The sequence below is a fragment of the Magallana gigas genome, chromosome 5 (assembly GCF_963853765.1).
Source record: "Magallana gigas chromosome 5, xbMagGiga1.1, whole genome shotgun sequence".
Taxonomy (NCBI): domain Eukaryota; kingdom Metazoa; phylum Mollusca; class Bivalvia; order Ostreida; family Ostreidae; genus Magallana; species Magallana gigas.
The window spans coordinates 46,427,826-46,446,847 of NC_088857.1; the positions used below are offsets into that span (position 1 = coordinate 46,427,826).

General features: G+C 35.5%; 2 protein-coding genes across 3 annotated transcripts in view; both read left to right on the forward strand.

The window, feature by feature from the left end:
• Positions 1 to 799: 799 nt before the first annotated feature.
• Positions 800 to 3,078, forward strand: LOC105345832 (hypothetical protein). The gene is made up of 5 exons (XM_020074318.3): positions 800 to 910; positions 1,048 to 1,393; positions 1,621 to 1,780; positions 1,950 to 2,112; positions 2,374 to 3,078. The coding sequence occupies exons 2-5, from the start codon at positions 1,260 to 1,262 to the stop codon at positions 2,496 to 2,498; spliced, it is 582 nt and encodes a 193-aa protein (XP_019929877.3). The 5' UTR covers positions 800 to 910; positions 1,048 to 1,259; the 3' UTR covers positions 2,499 to 3,078.
• A 3,116-nt stretch (positions 3,079 to 6,194) lies between these two features.
• Positions 6,195 to 19,022, forward strand: part of LOC105345848 (uncharacterized) — a 35,106-nt gene continuing 22,278 nt past the window's right edge. The window contains exons 1-3 of one of the 2 annotated variants that reach the window (XM_034465967.2): positions 6,195 to 8,441; positions 9,926 to 10,006; positions 17,218 to 18,403. In XM_034465967.2, coding sequence (XP_034321858.2) covers positions 6,453 to 8,441; positions 9,926 to 10,006; positions 17,218 to 18,403 — 3,256 coding nt within the window. In that variant the 5' untranslated portion in view covers positions 6,195 to 6,452. Of the gene's footprint in view, positions 8,442 to 9,925; positions 10,007 to 14,935; positions 15,044 to 17,217; positions 18,404 to 19,022 lie in introns of those variants that run through there. The other variant, XM_066085890.1, reaches the window with a different exon arrangement.

The window sequence follows — 19,022 nt, forward strand, 5'->3', positions numbered from 1 at the left end:
ATGTATATTAACAGAATAAAATGACAATACGGTGTGTAAGATATAAATGTAATTTAGTGATCCAGGCATCTTGTTGTTCAATATATTTTAAAAAGTTTATGATAATAATGCAATCAGCATTATGAAAATTGTGTTAACGTTGTATTTTGAAATAAATTTATCAAACCAGTTGTGTATTGATTGAATTGTTTGAGCATGTGAATGTTGATCATGCATATGCTTTTATTTGAATTTTATTGTCAATTCATATCAACCTGTAGACATGACATTGTATATATCTTCGGTAGTTTTTAACGCAGGGTGCAGTGTAAAGCTTGCATTTTCAACCAGGAAAAGTCGCCTTCAATGGTGAATTATCACAAGTGAAAGTATATTTTGCACTTCTTATAGTTGTTAATGAATTGTTTCGGGAAGTAATAACACATTACTGGGATCACAATATAGGCTTACTTAGGAGTATTATTTTTTTTTTGTCATGATTATTAATTTATAAACTTTCCAAAAATTATAAAGCTGCAACTTTTTACTTACTGACATTGTTAAGACATCGTGTTACTATATAAAAGGTTCGATATACATGCGCGGATCCAGAAAATTTTTCCAGGGGGGGGGGGGGGGTCCGAAGGATAATATTGTGTTTGCCAGGGGGGGTCCGAGGCATATTTTCGCGACAATTTTACTATGTAAATTTAATAAATTTTCATTTTCCAGGGGGGGGGTCGGGACCCCCCCGACCCCCCCTCTAGATCCGCGCATGGATATATGAATAACAGAATATGAACTAACTTACAAAAAATCGTGGGACATAGCATGGTCGCATGTGCAAAACTTTCCGGGATTAATACATTGTATCATTATTTATTTTGAATTTTACATGGCGGTACAATATTCCGATGTAAACAAGGAGAAAGTAAGTAGGGCAACTTAGGAAGTTTAGTTTATTTTAATGACAATTTTTAGTAATTTTGTCATTTATGGTGTGTATTTTGAATTAAATTATTTATTTTACATACATTGCTTTGAATCTTCAATTTTGTCATAATGCAGTCCTGTGAACAAACGAAGAAACCGATTTCAAAGTGAAAGAGCAGGATCTAGAACAATCACCTGATAACGTACATGTAATTGTGGCTTATCAGCGTCTCATTTCCTTGTACCTTTCCGGTCGAGGAATTGCTAATATGGCCTCAAAACAGCAGATAAATATCGATGTGGTAAGCGATGTCATCTGACCCTGGTGTTGGGTTGGGAAGAGGAAGATGGAACTCGCCATGGATTCCGTGAAGGACAAGTATGATTTCCATGTGCGATGGGAGCCGTTTTTCCTCAAACCCAACACCCCACCCGAAGGAATCCCTAAACCAGCTGCGTACACGGACCCAAATAATCCAAGGTAAATTGCAAGAGCCTTTTCAACGCATTTCTTGTTGACAATTTATACTGCTCTGTTAGAGCCTAGTTTAGTCATTCCACTAAAATAAATTAACCTTATCACTCTTAATAAATTGAATAATGTTGAATGGTTTACATTGTTACTTGTATATTGCTGAAAGGTCTTTTATAATTTACTTTTATGTTTTGTGCAATAACGCATTGTGATTCATATCTACATTGTAACAGGGTGGCAGCCTTGATTCAGAGTGGGGCAGAGATTGGATTGCAGTTCACCAACAAATGTCCTGTATTCCCCAACACCCTGAAGGCACATGCATTGATGGAATATTCCAAAGAAGTAGAAAATGGACAAAAACAAAATGACGTTGCAGAAAAACTTTTCAAGGTTAATACTGAAGCTTTATTTTCAATTAAATTATAATCATTCCATAGATGCTGATGGAAATTTCATCCTGCAGCTTTTTGCCCCAATACTATAATGTACATGTAAATTTGTTTATTTCACTTTTAAAATAACAATCACATTTTCAATACTGTTACATGTGCTTTTTCAGAAGTATTTCACAGATGGGGAAAAGCTAGCTGATGAGACTTTGCTGGAAGTAGTCAGTGATGCGGGTCTGAGTAAGGACAGCTTCCTGGATTATGTCACTAATCCTGATAATCTAGAGAAAGTGGTCACTAAGGCAGCCAGGTGGTCAGCCAAGGGAATCTCAGGTAAAACACAGTAACTTGTTTTATTTCAAAGAATATAATTAAAAATGGCTTTACAGTACATGTCAACCACACTAAAGCATTAATGCTGGAAACTTTTCTTTCATTAAGTCGAAATTTCATATAGGACAATTAATCTTGAACTTATATACTGATCAGATATACTTTAGGACTGAAAGATAATATTGTCTAATCATAATACATACACTCTTTGTGCATGATTTAGATTAAACAATACCAGAGTGACATTTGAAAATTCTGCAGGTGTACCCACATTTTACATGAATGGACAAAAGATGTTCTCAGGAGCTCAGGATCCGCACACCTTCACGAAAATGTTTGAAGTGGCAGCGACCAGATTCACACTTCAACCCGAGAGCAAGAATTAGAGCTACTAAAGGTGTAAAGTAGAGAGTAACAGATTGATCACGGTTCCACCAGGTGTGAAACAGAAAGGTGTAGTGAACAGGTGAACAGGACGGTTTGGTGTTCTATGCCTACATTTTTTAATTAATATGAGACATTCATTGCTAGGAGCAGGTACACCCTGTATACATGTATACATGTAGTACAAAATATAAATTATATGTAACTTTAGAACAACTTTCAGTTAAAGGTATCAATAAAGAACAGTTTAGTATTTGTTGTTTTTTGTGAACCAATGAAAATTTTCATGGAAAAAAAATTGAAACCAGGAAATTGGATATGAATACTTTCACTACCAACAATCACTAGACTGTTCTTTGTTTTTATTGTTAGAGTATATCTGTTTTATATTCTGTCTCTCTCTAATACAAGAAATAAAACTGGATTTAATGATTAAAGTTACTTGAAGGTAGTATGTGATTTTCGTTATTTGATCACATGATCAGATTTCAATTGGATTCCAATTTACAAGTTGAAAATGTGATTACAATTTTTGTTGGTGCTGCAACCCCAAACTACAATAAAGAAATATATTTAAAACTACAGGTTGTCTTTCTTACATACATTTTGCGAGTAAAATAGATTATTGTTGGTGTATATTCTAATGAAAGAAAATTTCAAGTTTGTTCAAGAGAGTTTTTAACATATTTGACAAACGAAAAAAAAAATATTGCGTCAAATTTTGGTGGTATCGAACCCATAACATAAAACCGTATATATAAGGTTAGTTTATAACAGGTGCTTTAACCACTAAGCTACATGTATTTCAGACACAATAAAGTGCGCTGCTTAAATACTATGTGTGACTTTGGCCACGAATTTACGGACTTGTACAATAATGTACATATATTATTTTTTCAAAACGTTCAATTGTTTGGACAAAAATGATATTTCTAATGTGTAGTGGGTCATCTCTCCACGTTTTTGTTGACTGAAATCGCTTTTTTCTCCATTACACTTTATTTAGATTATGAGAAAAATTTGGAGCACAGACCCACTTTATGAAAGAAATGCCTTGAAGTTCTAAAAAATGACACTATTTGCAGGTTTTGATACGTTTACGCCTGTTTGAGTCAACATACTCCAAGTATTGAACATATTTATAGGTTTCAAATCAATGATATGTTAAATATATTATATTGTTTTAAATGATTCTTTAAAAAATGATATAGGATTTATTAATATTTTAATTTTTCAGTAGCTTGTCCGACCGTGTATGGGCATTTTACACGCCTTATCCACCCATCTTCTGATGGCATGATTTCCTTTTTAATCTTTACCTGTATTCATGTCCCATAAAACTTTGTTTGTTTGAGGGTGGTGTCTCACACGGTAAAACAAATTGTAATTATAGTGGGTGGGTGTGATTATGCATACCCACCCAGAAACGTTGACACAGAATGAGGACAGGCTAGATGTGCCACACAGACTCACTGTGATGTGTAGGATAGTCGACCAGTCCACTCACTTTCTCTACACATTGTAAACAAATGGAATGTAGGCAATCTAGCCAGTAATAGAGACGGGTGTGTGTAATTTCCTCAGAAGTGTTCAGACATAGCAAACATTTCAGACATTCCTTTATTTTTCTTTGAGTTCAGAATCGGCTCTCCTTGTTACTTCATGTTGCCGACGGAGGAATATGAGAGAAAAATGAACGATGTACAATTGTGTCGTTTTGAACTTTATTTTTTTCTATCACACAGACACGTCGTATCAATTTTTCAAAATATATATAATTTTTTTTTGGGGGGGGGGGGGGGGGGTGCTAGGAAAATCTTGACATAAATAACCCTAAAATTACATACCCCTAAAATTATGAACCCCTACAAATGAGTAAACTAAAAATATATTAAATCGAGAAATAAAAAAAATGAGATGACGTCGTAGTTATCGTTTCTTCCTTCTTATATCAGCCTATCGCAGAGGAAAGCGGTTGACATCATTTTTGTGAAAATATATAGGAAAAGAGTCCATGCCCAAAACGTAGAATAGTGGGACCCTCATGTCCACTCACATTCTTTATGCCTAATACACAAAGTTTACGTATATACCTATAACAGTTCATATAATAGAAATTTGTAACAAAGTATTTGTTAAATAAAAGAACAGAAACCTGTCATTTGATGTATCTTGACAGTACGAAGTCTACACACGTAACAACACCCCTCCCCCATATTTAAAGAAGGAATTTGTTTTTTATTATATAAATAAATTATCGCTTACCATATTGCGTCCTAAATGGCACTATGCCTAGTGATAAATATCAAATTATAAAACATTCAGAAAGCGAGACTATTCTTATTGAAATGAAAATGATTAGGGGATTTATCACAAAATTTCCGGGGGGGTCCGACGGTTATTTGAGTTTGCCAGGAAGGGTCCCAGGCATATTTTGGGAATTTTATAATGTAATTTAAAGAAATTTGAATTTGAAGGGGGGTCCGGACCCCCCTACCCCTCCCCCTCATAGGTCCGCACATGAATCATTACATAGAAATTTATGTTATAGTATTTTTAGACGAAAACAGTTGGCTAGAGAATAGAAAGGTGATTATATACGTTCCTACCTAGGACCACCCTTTTGGATCCATAAACAAAAAAATCTAAATCTTTAGCGTTCCCCCGAGATATTAAATAATATATGTTTGCACATTTCCTACCAATACTTAGTACTCTAGCATTTCAAATAATGCTTAAAAATTGTATCTTATCAAACAACCCCACCCAAAGCGACCAAATACGAACAGAGCTGTTACACATGCTAAGCAAATGCACATTAAGTTTACACATCGCAGAAAACAAATAATTAGAGGATTTCCTGTGTGTTCCATTTAATCTTTATCAAAGTAGGGAATTGCGTCTAATTATCATGATTATTTATGACATATTATTGCAAGCTACCTCACCAGTACAACAACTTAACCCAGGCTTTGTGATCGCGAAGAAGTCATGCATCAGAATAATTAAACAAGAGGCGCTACACGGTATGCATTGCATGTACACCCATACACATGGGAAAAGTTAGAAATACATGTATCTGTGTCATCGATGAAAACTCACATCAACAATTCTCAAACTGTTGATTTGATTTTAATTAAGTCATGCATTCGCTTCTTTTAAGAATATCAATTCAATAAAAATTAGAAAAAAGGATAGAATGAAGCTGTTGCACGTGTACTAAAAATATTGGCATGTGCGCATTTTAAAGTCAGAACGATAATCGCTTCCAGATGTTCGCTGCGAATGTGTTGATAGATAACTTTCGTTGTTTTCTACAATTTTTTAAGTACATTTTCAATTACCGACTATCATAATTAATATTGCTTTGAGTTTTCCTATTAGACTGGTGTCTCACTCAGTGACCTATACATTTACATTTATGCTCTTCGATAACGAAGGTCATGTATGAAGTGAATCCGAAACCTAAATGCACGTCTTACTCTATTTTCTATATTCTCCCAAAGTAATCAAGCTAATTGGATCTTCATTAGGGATAACAGAGTTCGAGATCATTGATCACGGGGTAAAATTGTGCGTTGGCCTGTGCGTCCTGACGAATAACAGAATCACTCTACAGGAATTTATACGATTACAACATACCGGTATACTTCCCTCAGCCTCCAACTCTACACTCACTGAAAAAATCTGGCACATGATCAGCTTACACCAACTGAGTTTTACGTCACCCAGAAGCCAAATTTGGATAATCAGTACACAAATTTTGTTGACGTACAGCGCAAATACACATACAGATGAAGATAACACATGTTATAGGGAGATACCGTAAAAAAGAATACTGTGAAATGATCTAAACCTTACTCCAGTGTGAATTCCGCCATCTTGAGAAGTATAAATTACAAAGTCGCTGCATTTGGGAAAATTAAGACGCATCTTTAGATACTCCGCCGGACAAAATGACAGAAGTGGACGATAAAAAGGAAACCCAAGAGTCTAAAGAGGAAGTGATATGTCCGATTTGTTCTAATTTTGAACCTCAAGCATGGCGGAAAAACATGTGTAGAAACTGTTTTCATCCTCTGGACGAACACGGATCGAAAGACGAAAATAATGATATTAGTTCAGCGAAGGACAAGAAACTCGAGAATGACAAAGTAAATGATATGCAGAAAAAGAAATCCGAAACGGATACATCAAAAAAGAAAGGTGAGCCTCCGAAAACGTTTCCAAAATCAAAAAATCCTAATTTATCTGTTGACATTTCCAAGAAAGATACAAGCGGTACTAGTAGTTGTAACAGTCCCATTAGTCCATTAAAGAAAATAGGTTCAACGTTTATCAAATCACCAGAATCCAAAGATTTTAAATCGAAATCCCTGCTATCTCCAACTAAGACGCCAGATGATTCAAAATCAAAAGGAAGAGAAAGTCTATTCCCTCAAAAGAATGTTTCTCATAGTAAGTTTGAGACCAAAAAAGCTGAAAGTTCGAAGGATAATGAGAAACATGTAGCCTCAGCGCCCAGTGCATTAACAAAATGGAAAGAAAATGAGAATAAAAGTCTATCAAAAGATAAAGGGCCATCTGGAGAGGAAAACAAACAAATTGGTAAACAGGCACAATCTAAGGCTGATGATAATAAGAATAAGTTAGATGAAAAGGCGAGTAAATTTCAAAGCAAGACCCCTGGTCCTAAAGATAAAAAAGAACAAGATGCAAAGACACCAGGCTCGTCATCGCTAACTAACAGAGACAATACACCCAAATCAAAGACAGATGATGCAAGCAAAGTTCGACAATTCGCCAAAACATTCGGCTCTGACTTGGAAGAGAGCCGATGTAATACCTTGGAGCGTCAGAAGAAGGAAAAGTCAGCTACCACCGCGCCTGCTAATGATCAATGCAAATCGGCAATAAAAAATCAGTCAACTCCAGAGGCAACTCAGAAGGATACCAACTCGACCAGTGGCAAGGAGAAAGAGTCGTCTGCTCTTTACGAAAAGATCAGTAGATTTACACACACCGGATTAAAAAAGACAGACAAAAATGATAAATCTTATGGGTCCTTGGATAGAAAGAGACAGAAGTCCGAAGAAAAAACTCCCGAAACTTCAGCTGAAGCGGGCAAAAGAATTGATGCAGAGTTGGAGACAGTGAAAAAGCAGCTCAGTTGTATGGAAATAAAATGTAAATCTTTAGAAAGCGAAAACGACAAGTTAAGATCTGGACTGAAAGAGAAAGAGACTGTTGAACACAGCCTCAAAACGCAAAAAGCTGAGGTAGAAAATGCGATTAAAAGTCTTCGTGATACGCTTCAATCAATGGCAGATAGATGTGGCAAACTCGAAAATGACAACGATACACTCTTGGATAAACTAAAGGCGCAACAAATACAACAGCAAGAGGCTTTGACAACAGCAAATAAAGAAGAAATTGAAAGCATGGAGGCCCAACTTTCAGAAAGTGAAAATGACATTGAAAATATCAAGTCGGAAAACGAAGATCTCAGGCAAGAAATCCTTGACCTTAAGGTGGAAATGGAGGAAATGTATGACAGCTTCCGAGACCAAGAGGCCGAGGAGTTCCGAGACCTTCAGAGAGAATTGGAAATGACGGCCAAGAATTGTCGCGTTTTACAGTTCAAGTTAAGAAAAGCTGAACGGCGGAGTGAACAAGTTGAAATTGATCGCCAATCATGCGAAGAGAAACTTCATTTGTTGCAAAATCAGTTTGAGGATGCCGATGCACGAGCTCATATAAGGAGCATTGAAGACGAGTTACGAATGGCAAAAGAGGTTTCTGTGAGGCTTCACGATGAGCTGGATATTTTGGACGACAAACGACAGAAATGTGAGGAGGAAAACAGCCATCTCACACGCCTTCTAGAACAGTCTGACAAAAAGCAGTTCCGGTTAGAGATGGAGGTCGACAAATTGCGTGATCAGGTAATCAGTGTGCGCGGTGTGTTTATCCTTCCCCCCTTCCAACTTCAAAATGAATAAAAACTCCATTACCTATGAACATAAATCAATGTTTGAAATACACATTTCATTTTTCTTAAATGAGGGGTGATTTTGGCAAAACATTGATGTTATGTTGAATGCATGATTTTAGTCATTCAAACATTACCAATTAACTTGATCAAAATATATTCTATAGAGAAAGACCATAACACTCTGTTCTAACTGAACTTGCCAAAACCCAGCAGGCTATTGGCATATTGATGAGGAAACCAAAGGCTGCTTGACTTTATGCCCAATAACAGTGCATGTTTACTAGAAAAACCAAAGCCCTATATCTCAGAGTCGAGTACATTCGTACACAAACATATAGGGAAACCTCTGAACCTCTGCCTCTCTAGAAATGAAGAAAAGTGCTCTAAAATGCGTATAAATTCATCGCACTTCAATAGAAAATATAACACGATTTATAGTTATGATATCATAATATTTTTCCAAGAAATTCGGAACAATCGACCTCTATTTCTCCACGCTGGTGTATTTATTAGAAATGTAAACAAAGTCTGCGATCAGAATACAAAACATATTGCACAGTTACACCGAGAGCTCCGGCCGAGCTTACTGCTCCCTAGTGGGATATAGCAGTGTTCATCATTTGGCTTAATCTTTTTATCTGACTCTATGGTGATTCTATAGAGATAGACGGATAAACACACATGCTGGCACATAAGTGTGCACATTTTTACATTGGTACATAAAGTGTGTATGGAAGTGTATATACTAGAATATTTATTTATTAATGGTAAAATGTATTTTGAATGGAAATTCAATTAATTAAAGAAGATGTTTGATAAACAGTTCGTAGACACGTGCACATCTTCCAGCTCTAACGCCATTTGAACCTCATGGCACACTTAAATCACTTACATTATGTTCAATTATCGATATTTCATCATCTACAGTAAAATTATCGACACTCTTTAATTTCTGACGCTAGACCAGGGCTCGGTGGTCTTTGCCATAATTAAACTGTATTAACCCCTTTAGAAGAAGAGCTCTATAATGTAGGAAATTACTCAAATTTTAAAGCTAATTTTTTTTGGAATTTCTCTTCATTAAAAAGTAATTGTCTATAGCTTAACAAATCATATCAAGAAATCAAGGTAGTCGGTAGTCCGATGGGTAATTTGCTGACCACCCAGCTTCCACATAGCCTAGCTCCGTATATGGTATAGCAGAATGGAAATGCACACATATAATTGAGAATCAAATTCAATCAATTGATCTGATTGTAAAGAGGAATATCAAATTCAATCAATTGATCTGATTATAAAGAGGAATTTTATAAATCTATTAGATGCTTATTATGCATGCGCCTTTTCTCAGTTTTATTATTGTTGAAGAAAATGCTTATTAGAAGGGCCACTTTCTTTACTCATCTTGAAACTTTTAAGTTATCTGTCTTTTAGATGGCGGATTTGCGACGGCAACTAGCAGAACGATCTCAAAATGCTGGCACCCCTTCTGCCGAGGAAGCGAACGATCGCAAGGTAATTAACTCTTGGTCTTTATTAGAAACGCCGTAGAACAGATGCATCCCTGTTCAATATTTACAAGTAGATACTAGCTGCACTTCATCTAATATTTCTCACCAGATAATTTGTTGATTTACACAGTCTTAAACAAACTCATTTGGGTAGATATAATAATCTTTCATTCAAACACATATGTAAATGTAAAATCATTTCTCGACATATGAATTAATCGGTAAACATATTTCATTAGGAAAATCATCGAAATAAATCAATCATGTTAAACGTTTTGTATTTTACTTTTAGACAGAAATTTGTGTTACAGCATTTACGTATTTATCAATTTTCAGTCAATTTATACAGTTTACATTGACGGATGAGAGAAATAGAATGGAATAGAGTGAAGAGTTCAGGATAAGGATAGAGAAATTCCGCAAATCATTCCATTGTCTAACTCAAAGCACGCCTGGAAGGTAGAGCCAGAGAGGACCCGAAAGTGCTAATCGTTCCGAACAACGACCCTGAAAAAGTTTATTTTACAAGACTTTATTCTAAGCCCCTTTTTAGAATCAAAGTTCTAAATATTATGGTGAAATTTTTTATACTATTTGTTTTAAGTGTTGTTTTCACGTAATTATATTTTTGTCTAATTTTAAGCATGGCACTTTTTTTTCTTTTAAAAATTCATTTTAATGGCGTGTGGTATTTTTTGCTCAGCCGCTTCGCGATAGTTTGCTAAAATTTTCATTGACAAATAAAAACGCTTCCACATAATGCCTATATTAATTTAAGCTGTTGTTCAATAAAATGTTTTTCTTCCTTTTAATCTCGTTATTGTCTTTGCTGATAAAGTTTGTAAAATGATGGATGCTCGGAACGATTTGCATGTGTCGGGGCCCGCTGGCCCACCTCCTTTCATTCTAATTATTACATAGTATATATATGCATGTTACATTCAATGATTTCATCAGCATGAAGTCAGTTGGCGTAGTAATATATAGCCTCGTCGATTACAAGCAAAGCTTGCATGTGTGTTCTTTGTTGATGGCAGTTCTTCTTGGATCGATGTTTTGGATATTATAGAAAAGAGAGAATTCCATTGGTCAAATAAAACGGTTGTGTTAGTACTGCCTTGTTTTGTTTTACACATTTATCAAGCCATTCATCATAATTTCCCGCCAGATGCCCCCTGATCCTTCACTTAATTGACCATGCACTTATTTTGTCAGATGTTCAGGAAATTGGTTCGAATAGATCTCGGTTTTCCCAGGCGTAATTTATATATTACGTGTGTATTATTGAATTATCAATTAATTCAATTCTTTCTTCAAGTAAAAAACAAATACGATCCAACCCTGCTATTCTACTGATAAGAATAACAGTTGATTTTCCTGTTTATTCAATATAAATGTAACAACAGATATACGTGTACATATACAGGCCTGTAATACTTATATTTTGCCTTTAAAAGTTGTCATACATTATAAAAATAGTGCCTGTTTGGTTTCCTCGAGGTGTCAATTTCAACAGTTACCCTCCCATTGTCAAACGATGCGAAGCGGAGGTTGACAATGGTTTTCGAGGGGTGTCAATTTCAACAGTTACCCTCCCAAACAGGCACTAATTATTTTATTATACTGAATGTCTTAATTTTAAAGAAAATTTTACTGCTTTTATATAGAAATGAAATGAATTCTTCGGCGAACCGTACGCGCATAATTTACGTGCATGTAACAATTCGTTGTGTTACCCGCTGCCAAGTGTGTTGCTAACGCTGAGGTTAATAGAACGGATTACCAACTGCGTCTAAACCAATCAGATTTCGGTATTTAACATGAAAGTATAATACGTACATATGTACGTATAATTTTAGAAAATCCTATCGCCTAAAACCAGCAGCAAATGAAATAATAGATGAAGACAATGTTAGTCGATTTCAAAATATGACAGGATAAGGATTTTCATTCGTACGTACTACTGTTCGCTTTGATTTTGGTGAAAATGGGCGCAAACATTACCAAACAAGTTGCTGTCCTTTAAAAAAAGGACTACAATACGTGGACCATTTGCATGTGTTTCCAACGAAAACGTGAAAGCCTTAAGATTATCAAAGTTTCCACCGACTCTAGCCGCTTACTTTTAACCACTAAATTTGTACATTGGATAACGTATATGTATAGCCCTTACTTTTTATCTCAGAATTTAAAGGGTTCATAATTCTTAAAAAATTATGATCTATCTATGAATGAAGTCTGCATGTATAGTATCAGGTATTCGGCGAATTCTACTATTTGCGCACACATTACGATTCACACTACTTTGTTAACTATGCATTGACAGCTTTGTTTAAATTAATTTCACATTTTGATGCATTTTTCTTGAGATTTAAACTTTTAAACAGTGACATAATTATTCAATCACACTTAAATGCTTAAAAAATTTTAATCGGTAAGTACTCTAGCCTCGCCTACTATAAAAGTAAAGTTAAGTTACATGTGTTTACGGAAAACAACATCGTCGCAAACCACGGTTTTGAGTCCACAAGTTTTCTATGGAGAGAATCGATGTGAATCAAACATGGGTCACCGACGATGGGAAAACAACAAAACATTGCAAATTATGCTATTTGATGCATGTTGTAGTTTCGGCATAACATTAACTTATTTTACAATACTGACAGTTCATATCACATGCCGATTATTTCTTTAAAAGGAATACTTTGTTTCTGTACTGACTACTGTTTACCGGCAACTTTACAATTACAGCGCCCTTTGAACTTATGTGTGCATATGGCATGGAATCCCGATCCCGATTCAGATAAACTTGTGCTAGCCTGGTTCCCTGAGCTACCCATTACGCACAGGAACCAGGCTAGCTCATGTGCAGGCTGAATTTTCCCCATAGCATCCGGTTTAACCTCCTTATATATTTTCTGCGTGGACCTCAGGGTCCACGCAATAATCTGAAGTGTTCCAGTTTTGTACCGCTGACAAGAATTTGGTTTGAACGAATAGACTTAACTTGAACTCGCAACTGCTAACAAGAATGGAACTTTACATTGTCTTATAATCATTTTCTTATTGCGTCTTCCACAAATTCTTCAATTCATATTTGAATAAATAATATGCAAATTAAAAGATGAAACTTTATGTACACATGTACTGTAATTTCATATTCTGTCAGGGTTGTACATGCAGTTTCTTACGACTGACTCTCCCCAGCAGCACTGATATTCTTTACATCTTATATTGCGCTGCATATACCAGTTTAAAATACGACATTGAAAATAAAAACGTCTTTCTATGGTTTTTGCATAATTGACAATTAAAATGCCTGATCATGTGTTTTCAATAGTTGATACATTTATTCTACCATTCTTGAGATTTTGTACGTCAAAATGTAACGTTTACGACTCCCACTCACTTTTTCATACATTGTATTTTCCAACATTTACATATTATGTATAACCTTCTTTTGACTAAAGTGAAAAAAAAAACAGAATTCATCAGGTTTGTACACATCATACTACATAAATTATTATTCAAATATACATGTACATATGTTAAGAATATTGGTTTGTGACAAATAAGCTTATAATGACATCAGAGAACATTCAATGCAAATATCTGGAAACGTGAACTCGGACACGAGGGACTCAGTAATATCATGCTTTGTAAGATTAGGGTTTATTAGAAGGGGGGGGGGGGGGGGAGTTACCATCGTAATGACCACTTGCAATGTACGAGGTATAATTGAACATGATTTTGGCCCGTTGAAGCTGGAGGATTGGGATGTTTTTAAATATTTTTCGATTATGTTGATTAGAGATGTCGACACCCCCCCCCCCCACCTAAATTTTTTTCACTACTGTAATTGGCATAAAAATTGCAGTCGTTTTCAATTTGTAACCCTTCGTTCATTTTACAAGAGAAATAAAGTTGAAAGATATCATATCGACTGTTGTTACCAGTACATGTATTTTATAAAGGAGTATCGTGACATTGATTGAACAATCAAGAACACTAAGTAGCGCTGCAGTTTCTACAAAAAACCGAACGCCCATTTTATGCCATAACACTGCAGTTGCATTATTTTGTGGTTTTCTCGTATGACTTACAAACAAAAGATCTTTCACGTGTGTAGTCTTGGCAGCCGTGCTAAATATAGTTGTACATTCAGTTGCCAAGGTAACTAAAGAAACGCCAAGATGTAAACAATCCTGGTTGTCTTTATCAAGGAGAGAATCACTGATGCTATACGTGTAGGGGGTTCAGGGGGCTGGTCAGCGGGGTTAATGGAGCCACGTCGTCTGCGGAATGCAGACATATGGACGGTGTGACGTATTTCTAGTCATGGTGTGAAATGGTATCGATCTGATGACAACAGACTCGATCCCATCCGATTGCTGGCAAAAGCCGGGATCATGACTAATTTTGTGTCCTATATTTTCTGATACATGTATATTAAGTAGATTAAAGTCTCTATTTGAAATAGTGGGACTAAAGTGAACATTGAAGGATTGAATATCGTACATGTACTGATGTACAACTCAAATATATACGTTAAAACGTGATGAAGTTCCCTGTGCAATGACTAATGTCTACAGTTCAGAGGGAGGGGTATTATCAGTAAATAAATCCTTCCCTTCGATTACTGCTTAATGTGTTCCAGCAATTCATTACAATAGTCAATACCGCGCATTGTACAACAATCATGATAATGCTTTAGGTCAAATTGTTTTGGCTCTGATTTTATACAACTGTACAATATGTTGCACAATGTTACTTTACTCGAAAAACAAAATACCACAGTAATGAAACAAGACATCTTTAGCCAAGACATGGGTTTCCTTGAGTATTCCCAATCTACATTACGTAATCAATTTTACAGTTGATTGGTCTGTTAATTAGAGTTATGTAACCTTCTGTTCTAGCCACGATACTTACATGTACATGTGCTTGTGTACCAATATATGATACATCGTCCGTCAACTGGAGGGACACTATTCTACACTTTCTAGTATGGAGCCATCTATATTATGATCACAAAGTCATTGTAAGTTTTGACCAATCCTTATAAACTTTTTATTTTGTTTCATTTATGTGGCGATCAAAACTACATTTTCATCGGCCTCAAACCCAAGGACAAGTATACAATATTACTTTTCAATGTTAATTTCATAAGCCGTACAATCCATCAGCCCTGCCGTATGTACAAAGAAACATGTATCTATCGACTGATATTTTTATCCTGCTTTTTTCTTTAACCATCCCGAGTTGTCTCTCTTTAATCATTTACACACAAGATGTCGATACTAATATTTGATACTTTCAATGTATTGATTTTATTTTTATGGAAAGCAGATCGATACCCTCGCACAATTTTTGATAAAACAGTCATACTTCTAAAACACCAGTTCAAAGGATGCATTACGCTTATCTTAGATTTTTATATATATATGAAAATATATTGAAAACTTCGATTAGGTGCACGTTTTTCACAATGTTGTCTTTAAACTGTAAATGTGATGAATGTACTTTCTGGAGGATGTCATATGGTTGTTGAAACGTTTTAAATACATTTAAGATTTGTTGTCATATAAACGTTCATCGTTGATTATTATGAACACGTAATATATTGATAGATAAAATGATTCAATAGCTATCCACCTATCATGCGTAGATTCCATATATGTAGAGAAAGGTAAACTTCGTTTTACAGGAGTACACCTTTAAAGGACACCTGCAGCCCAGCCCATGTGAAACTTTTGTCAAAGGTTATTAATGTATTAAGTACGAACAATGGAAAGTGTAAAAGATTAAAAGATGTATTTAGAATGAACAGTTTGTAATAACCCCCCCCCCCCCCCCCCCAAAAAAAAAAAGAAAGAAAGCAAACCCGAACAACTTGCAAGCATGCCTTGATAACTGTAGAGATATATTTGACCTCGGTCTCTTGATCTTTGATTGAAAACACACGCATCTGGTACACGGGATTCGTATCAAAACAAATCTCAGAAAAGGTTATTAATGACGCAATGGGAAACTGTAGAGCGTGATCGAACAAAATCGTCTCAAAATTAATATAGGAAGAACGCGAAAGGGGGACAAAATAAGCAGTTTAGGTATATTCTAAGTATATAGCTCGTTCAGAAAATATTGAACCATATGTTATAGATATATACAATATATGTGTACTCTGTCTCATTGACCAATAATCAGATAACACGGTATAAAATGGGTAAGAAATAATTATAGTGATTGAGAGAGAATAACTTCATTATGATTATGCAACTAGTTACATGTATTTCAAAATTAGGAAAATTATTTCTTATGATTTTTTAAAAAATTCTAAGGTGAAAGATTTAATTTGTCACAGTAAGACAGGTTCTTTCATGGACCACGTTTAACTGTTGTTAACAGATGAGTAGTCTAATTCACAATGATGTTTATATGTATATTCTGGGTATTTTAAAAGAAAATATTATTATAAGACAAAGACCCTTGTTTAGGTAACTTAATGCAATCGTACATATTGAGGTAATCGACATATTTACTTTTAATTGAACATAATGTCCTTTACCAATTATAAATTATTGGGAATCAAAATTTGTATCTAAATTTGCAAAGGACAATACGATTGTGACGATCAAGTTATGATTGCCAAATTATAGAAATGACTTGATTACTACTGATCATAAATTTTGCAAAATTTGGCGTCCAGAGAGCCTATAGACGTATTTGAAAAGGATTATCTCTCTTGATGCAGTATAAGTCTTCATGCATGTACATGCAGTTTGTAAAAAAGATTCTAACAATTTAAAAAAAAAGACAAACAATAGAAAAAGAAAAGAAACCAAGTTATATACCGGCTTAATATGGGGTTGGATGCAATATTAAAACCCTTTTAATTTTAAAGAAAAAATCGGTCCTTTTTACAGGGAGAGGGAAATTCCGTTGAATGACATTTTCTGATACCCTTAATAAAGCATAATCATAAATGTATAAAATCATTTAAGTTTGAAGTAAATTTTCTAAATTATTATATAAACATGCATAAGCTTGCTAAAAACGTAGTATAAAGTTTGAAACCTTTCTGAAACTCTGCTGTCTAGGACGAAGTCGGACATTGCACGCAAAATACATGGGATTACGAGAAATCGTAGAACATAGTTAAAACTCGTCAGAAATGTTAACGTTACTAACTGTTATAAATTTTAATTTGTAAAGGTACTCCTTGGAAGAATAGGCAAACAGGGGAGTCAGGATCAGGATGTCTCTCAGCTGATGAGGGACCTGTACGACAGCATGGAGCGAGAAACTGATCTCAAAGATCAACTTAAGTTTGCAGAGGAAGAAACGAAGTCCATGCGGAAGAAGTTGGAAGAACTGGAAGAGGAAAACGACACGCTTATACAGCAACTCAAGAAAATGTCGACTGCGCAAGTCACAAGACGGGAAGAACCGACGCAAGGTGGCGCGGTAACGGAAACGGAAGTGGAGCTAAAGGTTCAGCTGGATTTGAATGAACAAGATTTGCTTCTGTCCAAAAAGAAAATTCAAGACTTTGGAAACGAAAACGAAAAACTGAAAGAGGAAATAGCAAATCTGAAGAAACTTATTCAGGAAAAAGATCAGCAACTGTATGTCATACCCGAACCCTCCTCGCCAAATGCGTACTATGAAGACAAAATGAAGGAAATGAGGCTAGAAGCAGACGACTTGAGGTGGAGGATTATAGAAAAGGAGCGTGAAATCAGTTGCCTATATGTACAGCTGAGTAACTACCAAACAAGGCAATCGAGCAAACCCAGAAAAACGAACTCCTTTGACAGCGAGTATTCGCAAGTTGTTGACCTTAAAAAACACTTAGAATATGTGATGCAAGAGAATTCTGAACTCAAAGAGAAAATGCATGATCTTGAAGATCAACAAGGTCATTCGTTACGTAAAAGCAAGAGTCCTATACGAATTGAAAGTCAGGTTTTTGAGAGCAGCCGTCAATCGCCTGCAAAGAACAATGTTGAAATGATTGGGAAAACATCTTTAAGTGATGCTAATGTAATGTTTACAAACTCGAAAGATGATGAAAATCATTCGCTTTCTCATACGGATCAAACAGACACAGCACACATTATTTCTAATACTGATGTCTTGAGAGATCCCATAACTTCTACACTTGCAGACAATGAGATGGCAAATCAACATGACAGCGAAACCTGTGACCAAAAACTGAAGGCTCTTGAATTAGAAAACCAGAATCTGCAGTTGAAACTGTCAGAACTGACGAAAGAAATCGAACTTCTGCAGCAGAATATAAGTAATGACGCTCAGGAAAGGAAGGATGCAAAAGGAGAAGGACAGGAGAGCCGCGAGGAGTTGATGGACACCATATTGGATCTCGAGGAGGAAGTGGGTGAGTGAAGTTGTCTGACATGTATTTATTCCACTGGCCTAGATTTCATCACATTATTACCCTGAGCGCTCTATCTCGTAATTATCACTGCGGGTGAACTATTTCTGATGGCATGAAATACAGTAACAAGTAGTGAAGTAATGGCCCAAGCACGCGATAAGATATGTATATTATACCTCATATTGTTACAGGAATGCAGTTCTATAGGGGCGATTAGGTTAATGATCAAAACCGTTCAAAATGCTTTTTCTCAAGAGATCGTAGTTTATGAATCAAATATAATGTAGTATAATCAGGTCAGCATAATCATTATAAACGATGTTTACAAAGTACAAGTACCAGACAGATAATAACTTTTTGTTGAAGAAATAATCCCAAGTTGAAATCAAAAAATTATCCGGCAAATGAAACACACCCCAAATGAGAGAGAGAGAGAGAGAGAGAGAGAGAGAGAGAGAGAGAGAGAGAGAGAGAGAGAGAGAGAGAGATGAAATGCTCTGATAAACCACTGCTTCCTCTTTGAATAATCTTATCGTCTTTTTTCTCTCCAAAACAATATAATTAGATCCATCAGTCATAACCTATCGGAACAAAAATATTAGTGATAAAGGATTTCTTG